Source organism: Ostrea edulis, chromosome 7 (genome assembly GCF_947568905.1).
Source record: "Ostrea edulis chromosome 7, xbOstEdul1.1, whole genome shotgun sequence".
NCBI lineage: Eukaryota > Metazoa > Mollusca > Bivalvia > Ostreida > Ostreidae > Ostrea > Ostrea edulis.
In genome coordinates this window covers 46,790,020-46,798,250 of record NC_079170.1, presented here as the reverse complement: position 1 = coordinate 46,798,250, position 8,231 = coordinate 46,790,020, and the positions used below count along the sequence as shown (strand labels likewise).

General features: G+C 34.4%; 1 protein-coding gene across 2 annotated transcripts; it reads left to right on the top strand.

Annotated features, from left to right (window-relative positions):
- Window positions 1-382: 382 nt before the first annotated feature.
- On the top strand, window positions 383-7,223 carry LOC125655093 (C-type lectin domain family 4 member D-like). 2 transcript variants are annotated; one of them, XM_048885261.2, is made up of 4 exons: window positions 383-894; window positions 4,424-4,503; window positions 4,618-4,717; window positions 6,543-7,223. In XM_048885261.2, exons 1-4 carry the CDS (start codon window positions 678-680, stop codon window positions 6,764-6,766), a joined length of 621 nt encoding a protein of 206 aa, XP_048741218.2. In that variant the 5' UTR covers window positions 383-677; the 3' UTR covers window positions 6,767-7,223. The 2 variants fall into 2 exon arrangements, with proteins under 2 accessions (XP_048741218.2, XP_048741219.1); XM_048885262.2 differs by lacking the exon at window positions 383-894 and adding an exon at window positions 3,426-3,627.
- The last annotated feature ends 1,008 nt before the right edge of the window (window positions 7,224-8,231 follow it).

The following is an 8,231-nucleotide window of genomic DNA, read 5'->3' as shown; positions in this document are numbered from 1 at the left end:
CGTATTACTCCGTTTGCCTGATAAAGATATAAGGCTCACAACGGTAGTAACTGATCAACAGGGGATGTCTACTCTGCTGTTTCCAGGAGTCCGTGTCTGTCATTTCCTATTTGTGTATTCGTTATATAATTTGAGAGATTGGTTACTAATTGTTATTCTTTTCATCGTGAATAAAGCGTACCACTAAAAGATGAAATGATATACAGCTGAAATTGAAATTCTGATAAGCTGTTGGAATATTATCAGTTGTAAATCTTAAGTGTATTTATCAGTAAGAAAAGAACCATCAGTTTTACCCTATCCAAAAATTTTATCCAATGACCGCTTCAGAGGAAATGTAAATTCACCTTCTACATAGTAATTCCGAATTTGATATTTCCCCCTTAGACTAGGATACTTTCTTACATGAAATTGCACAATATTATGGAAATCGCCCTCGTTATGCGTGGTTTATTGCGCTGTGTATCCTAATATTCAGAGGGTGTTACGTGTTTTATATACTTTGTTGTTGTTTTTTTTTGTTCCCGTCACTTTGCTTAATGCAATATGTAACTTCCTTCTCTACTAACCATAGGTGGTGCTCAGCAACGATATAAAGATATACTGTATAATTTGTGTTTTTAAACATAGAAAATATAGGTTATTTGGATATACAAAGAAATTATCCTCAACAGAGTATGAGAATTATCACTTTATCACTATTCGTGTGTTTTTTAACACTAACCGCTGATGGTCAGAAAATCTTCGACACTGGGGAAAAATGTCCAGATGATGAGGAGCGACTACTTATAAACCTGCGATTATCCAATGCACAGATGTTTGAGGACTTTAAACGGTCGATATATAAAGATGCCGAGGATATATATAGGAGATTAACCACACTTGAGTCCAAAGGTAAGGAACATTCGCAACTCAGTTTTTCAACGACTGAAAAAGACCTGTAACACGGCGAAATATTATTTAAAGAAAGTATACATATGTATAATTTTTTGTATTTGACCTTGTATCTATATTGTGGATCTGATACGTTTAGGTATCCGGGTGTTGTTGGAACTTAGTGCTTATATATATATATATATATATATATATCTATATATATATATATATACTTTATATGTATGTAAGACTCCAAAGTGCGATGGGACTTCAAAGTGCGATGGTCTTCGCCAAACCCCGATGGTGTGGCATGATAAAGTACGATGAACCTCACTCAAGCGACAAGGTGCAATGGTCTGACAGGCCAAAGTGCGATGGTGTGACACACCGAAATCCATTGGTTTGTAAATGACACGGTGTTTTAGTACAGACTGAACCAACCGTGTGTTGTTTCACCAAAATATCAGTGCAAAATCCATGTACAAAAAATGAGAATAAGAACTTGTTTCATTACCATTTCGTTGTCATGTTATTAAACAGAAAAATTTCCAACGCGAAATCGTATAGAATGTTTTTTATCATAGCATACCCCCTGGAATTTAATATGTGTACGTCAACGTAATAAATGATCATGAATTAAAGAATGTTTGGGCGAAGAAGATAGTTCGACAACAAATGTACTTTGGCGTTCTCACTATCCTCAACAGTGAAAATCTTGCCGTTGCTGTCGTTCATATAACATTTCTTCGGTTTTATTTTGAAAGACGTTAAGAATAAAGTCACAATGATATGACGTCACAAACGTTGCTGAACTCTACACCAGCGGACTTTGGCGTGACCTTGGCACTTTGACGTCCGTAACGTTAACAAACCATCGCACTTGGCGCAGACCATGGCAATTTGTCATGACCATCGCACTTTGGAGCGACCATCGCACTTTAGAGTCATATATATATATATATATATATATATATATATATATATATATATATATATATATACATATATATATATATATATATATACATACATATATATATATATATTGAAAATCAGAATGACACATTCCATAAAAAACAATCATTTACTGCTAGCGCTTTCTCCATGTCTACATGATTCATCAGTATACAAATAAGTATACAAAAAATGTTTAGTAACGTCTTTGTTATGACGTCAATCAAACGAGTCCTTTATGACGTCATAATAACGTTAACCGGTAGCGTTTGGTAATTGTCTATTTTGTAAAAATATTATGCTAAATTGTAGCTCATTATTCAAATAATTATTTTCTATTAAGGCTTGGATTGAAAAGTTTAATAAAATAGTCCTCTTTGGCTTTGCGAGTTGTTTCATTTTCAGTCCACATTTTAAAGAACGGGAACACTTTAAATTTACCACTCTCGCATTCCGCAAAATGTTCACTACATGGGGTGTTCCGCCCACTAGGATCTTTTACTTGTTGTTTGTGCACCCTTACTCGCGCATTAAGTTTGTTCGTTTGTCCTATGTAGTTTTCTCCACAAGTTGGGCAAGTGGCACAGTAAATAAGGTTCTCGGATTTACAGTTCATGTTGGCATTGACTTTCAATATTTTCCCGGATTTAAAAGTAATGGAGAAAGCGCTAGCAGTAAGTGATTATTTTTTATGGAATGTGTCATTCTGATTTTCAATATTTATTTACAACTGTGCCGAATCAACTTCTAATATATATATATATATATATATATATATATATATATATATATATATATACACACACACACACACACACACACACACACACACACACACACACACACACACACACATATATATATATATATATATATATATATATATATAAGGTAAACTTCAGTACCTCGAACACCGATATGTCGAGTACCACGGATGTCTCGAATTCCTGGCCAGTTTTACTATATTTATGATTTTATAAAACCCCGGTATCTCGAACACGGAAATCTCGAATTCCTGGCTTATCTCGAAGTAGATTTACTGTCCCAAGTGCTAAAAACACATACGTTATCTCGAAGCCCAATGATTTCTCGCTCCAGTGAATTCAGACCTGAAGTACACAGTCATCCCGTTATGCTATTTATTTGGTCTATTGAACGTTTCTGTTAGGTCTAGCAAGGGTTTCATGTAACCATTGCCGATAATCACGTCTTATTAACCCCAAGCTGTTGATTTGGGAACTGTATCTAATTATGCAGACTGGTTGTTTGGAGATGATAATGAAATGCACACTTGAATGTATATATAAGATGATACATGTACGATAATTAAACAAGCAGTTTGGGGACGAGTATTGAAATAGGAATTTAATTTTGTCGTAATACACATTAACACATGATATTACAAGTAAAAGTAAACACATCAAAGTGATATAGAAATCAAGAATTAAACAATTAAAGACTTTATTTTTCATTCAAATCATCTGCACCAAAATTCAGTATATGATTATTATACTACATTAACGAAGGACTCGGTATCCAACCTGGGGGATAGTTGGAGTATCTGGCAGTGGTATATAAAGGAATCATAAAGATCATACAACCGAAAAAAAGTTCCAGGCTAAATCAGAAGTCGAAAAAGACAGAATCCAAGGCATCAATAATACCCGTTTCCGTCTTCGTCATTATTACAGTGCTCGTTTTATCATTTACAACGCGTAACACGAATCCGGGTATCAGTAATACTGAACCGAACTTGAAAACTGATTATGGCTATGATAAACGACCGAAATGTAAAATGTAAGTGTTGAAGTATCAAATAAAGTAATTTATATACATGTACAATTCGTTGCTATGTGCTACATGGCGATCCGCCTATGCACAAACGTCAAAATCAAACGCCTGATTAGATATAAAAATAATAAAAACAAAGAAATTAGCCACAGTCAACGGCCAGAACGAAACATGCACAATTACTTCTTTTGCAGATAATCTATCTCTAGTGTACTGCTTTTTGTGGCCGATGCATGTGGCCACATGAAATTTTCTCCTAAAAGGTAGAGAAAGTGAAGAAAATCGTCCATTTTCCGGATTCCGGATAGGTTTGAATAGTACTCAACATTACAAGAGACCTAGATCCGCCGATATGTGTGTATATATAAATACTATGGATCATCAACTTCATGTATATCAATGATTTGTATTGATAATTGTTCTTTATTTTTGAAGTATTTTACAGGGCCTAGTTATGATAACAAACGTACCTAGCATAAAGTAATAAGTATACAATATATATGCAAACGAATTAAAAAATCCCTAACTCCTAATTAAAACTTTTACCGCTTTTAAAAGGTGTGTTTATTTACCTGTCAAATAAAACAAAAAACATTATTTGTCGAAATGCGCATCTGGTGCATCAAAATTGGTACTATATACGTTTTACGGTATTGTTTTGAAATTCATTAAGTGCGATTTTTCGACCCCTGGGGTATCTCGAAATTTTTCTTCGGTCCTAACACATTAGAGATATCGAAGTTTATGTGTATTACACCCATCATGTACAGTGTATGTGATTTTAACAAACTTTTATTGATAGCCTCGAACACGAAATGGGCGTATTTCCAGGGTTCCCTCTACTTCCTCACACTTGAAAAACGGACATGGAAAACAGCGCAGGTATTTTTAAACATCAAAAGAAATTGCATTTTAGAGACGAAAAACAAGAAGGCAATTGAATAGAATCATAATAATTGTATTTCAAATGTTTTGCTTTAAATGATTTTTTGTCAGGAAATATGTGCACAAAATAGAAGTAGGTTGGTGGAAATTGAAACGGAACAAGAACACGATTTCATTGTGAACAACATATATGAACCAAATTCACCAAATGGTAAGTCATATCAATTTGGGATCAAACTGATAAGAATGATAAAGTTCTTTTGCCAGGAATCATGTATTTTCTATTTCTTATTTTTTATAAGTTTAATTATGCATTTGTATAACAATTCATGTGATACTTGGCAACTCATGAAGGTCCAAGACGGATATCCGAGTGCAAAATTGTTCATCTACAGCTTTTATCGACAAATCAGCTTGAAATTATTTCCTTTGTGCATGTCTCAACAATTCTGTCTTCTTGTGTACCTTGGATGTCAGAGTTCATATCGGTTAGATTTGTTCAAATGGAATTAATCATTTATGAAAAGTCACTTCTTATTCAGTAATAACATATTCATATTTATTATTCCTTTATTCAGTTAACATTACCTACTACATACATTTTAATTATTACACTATGTTTTCATATGTTTTTGCCAGAAGTGGTATAAATCAAACGTGGATTCTACAACATTCTAAAGGACTTTTAGTGAACTTGAAATCGCAAAACTTTTCTCAAATCAACAAAGTCAAAACATATTACCTTTGAACACTCTACACAACCATTCCTCACGATAAATTAACGACTAGAATTTCTTACTTCATAGACAGTTGAAGCAACTGTCTATGAAGTAAGAAATATTTAAATCTAGTGATCAGTCATCCAAAACTTACTTTATTAAGCACCACTCTTATTCCACGCACAAGTACTCTGAAGTTGAAATAGAAAATATGCTGGAGTTCCTCACTGATAAAATCTTCGTAGTCTTTGGTGATCATGTCTTCCGAAAGCCTGTTGGAATCCCCATGGGCAAGAACTGTTATTAGTTGACCTGTTTTTATATTCCTATGAAGTAGATTTTTAAAAAAAAAATGTTTACATGAGAAGAAAAAAAATCTCCTGCTGTAGCCTTCAATTCGACAATTAGATATATCGACAACAATTTATCTATAAACAATAATAATTTTCATTAATATATCGATTCGATATATCCCAGTGGACTCGAAATAAAAGACACCACAGAGCCGTTCACTTCTGCTTTATACTTAGATATCTTATTGAAAGTAGATATTAACGCAAAACCAACAACTCAGCTGTATGACAAACGGGATGACTTCAGCTTCTGCATCGTCAACTTCCCATATTTATTTAGCAATATCCCAGTATCACCTGCATATCGTGTTTATATCTCTCAACTGATTCGATATTCAAGAGCTATCGACAAACAAGTTGGTTGTACAAGGGTTGCAATAGTCGCTTTTAAAGTCAGCATTTTGCAAATCATATGGTCGTTGTAACGACCTAGTTTGGCAATACAACCTATCATCGGTCAAATTTGTTAGACCATTCTTGGCATACTGATTTTGACTACGGATAACTCCCTTTACCTGATTTAGATATAGGGCTCACGGTTGGTGTGACCGATCAACAGGTGATGCTTATTCCTCATAGACACCTGATCCCACCTCTGGTATGTCCAGGGTTCCGTGCTTGCCGTACTCTCTTTTTTTGTGTTGCTTACAGGAGTTTGATCACTGTTTGTTATCTTCAATTTGTCTACTTTATTTGATTGAGAGTAATTACATCTATTGATAATACATCAGTGGAACAAGTTTGTTGAAAGAAAAAAAAATCAATGATAAAGACAATTCTTTGTTTGGTTAGTGCATTTGATGTAATCTGTGGTAAGTATCTGACGGGTGATACTATAGAGGATCAGGTACACATTTTGCATTTTCAAATAAAACACGACATGCATGATCTTTGAGAAAGTAAACATAATGGAGCTTTCAATTCACTATTTGTCATATATTTTCCCTTTGTTGTTTTAATTTAGGAGGTTTTGTATGGCTTGGCGCTACTTACAATAAAAGTGAAAGCAAGTTTGTTTGGAGTTCCACTGGATTGCCTCTGGGGTTTAGCTTCTGGAGAGCTGGAGAGCCCAAGGCGACTACAGATGTAACGGATTGCGTACATGTACATGTGAAGGAGAAAGGGATCTGGGATACCACTCCTTGCGGATATAGCTTTAGCTACTTGTGTGAATTGAAAATTACTTAACATAACTACATGTACAGGATTCATAATTACACAACAGATTATTCGAATTATTGCTATCAGAATAGTAAATTTGAAGGTCTAATGACAAATCATTCCAACACAGAGATGGATATGGACTATGTATTAGGGAAAACTTTAAAATCAAGTAAATGACTGGCTAGGGACATTTTATTTACAGATCCAAAGTACATGCTTAAACTGCTTACAAAGATGAATATATAATGTTTTGAGTTTTGTAATTTAGATATTTGTGATAAACGTACATGTTGTCCTTCAATAAAAAGTTTGGTTCTCACAATCGTGGGGTACGTATATTGAAATACTACTGTTATGGACATGTTTGTGACGTAATGTTTAAATAAATTGATTTAATGATTATTTACAAAATAGGATGCATAAAACATGTCTTTAGAAGGTGTATAGTGTCAAAATGTTAAAAAAAGAAATTGAGCTTCCATGGATTGTTATTCTATTGCGTAATGTTACATGTACCAATTTGTATTTCGATCAAAGAAACCTGGAACTAAACAACCACCCTTAACTATGAAAGGTGCATGTAAAGATAACGAACAGTGATCAATCTCATAACTTCCATAAACAATATGAAATAGAGAGTTAAGTAAACACGAACCCCTGGATATATCAGAGGTATGATATGAAATGCATCATACGACGCGGGAAAAAAAGTTGACCTAATTATATTTATGTATCAGCTTTATCAGTTCAAACGCAAATCAACAACACAGCGATACATTAAGTTGTAAAGAATTTTAAGTAACTTATTTTATTGATTTTCCAAATCAATAAGTTCTAAATTGTACAATCATTAAGTTATATATTGATTGATTATAATTATACAATTCAATGTTTTGCGAGTTGGATTGTTGATTTACGCCCACTGTGGTTAGCAAAGTGGTGAGAGCAATTGTTTCGCAGAGACCCGCATTTGATTCTCGGCAGTGACTGTTCGTGAAGCACCGGATGTTAGAAGTGAAAGCCAATGGACTGTGAATGTTACGTGTCGTGGTAGGTGTTGTCACGTGAACTAATTATAGCTGCTAAACCTGTGAGTGCCCTTTATTGGTACTTTACATAACTAAACCTTTTGATATCTTAAATCAAACAACAATCAAACAAAAAACTTCCATTAGAGACCTCGCGAGTGACTTGCAACTTTTCACTTTTAATGGCAGGTGTTTAGGGCGGGAAGGTAATACTTTTCATCATTTACGTAGGCAAGTGCCCTAATTCACACACACACACACACACGCACGCACACACACACACACACACACACACACACACACACACACACACACACACACACACACACACACACACACACACACACAAGAATAAATTGAAAGATACTCTTAGAAAGAACTGTCCTAGCACAACTAAGACCCCCCCAGCAAGGCACATCGGATGATGGGAATGGTGAATTTGTTCTCATTGAATAATGAAG

Excerpts from the sequence above, each read along its gene's own strand:
- LOC125655093 (XM_048885261.2), top strand. The coding sequence starts at position 678 with ATGAGAATTATCACTTTATCACTATTCGTGTGTTTTTTAACACTAACC. Across the intron at positions 895-4,423 it reads AACCACACTTGAGTCCAAAG|CCTCGAACACGAAATGGGCG; the intron begins GTAAGGAACATT and ends TTTTATTGATAG. Across the intron at positions 4,718-6,542 it reads TGAACCAAATTCACCAAATG|GAGGTTTTGTATGGCTTGGC; the intron begins GTAAGTCATATC and ends GTTTTAATTTAG.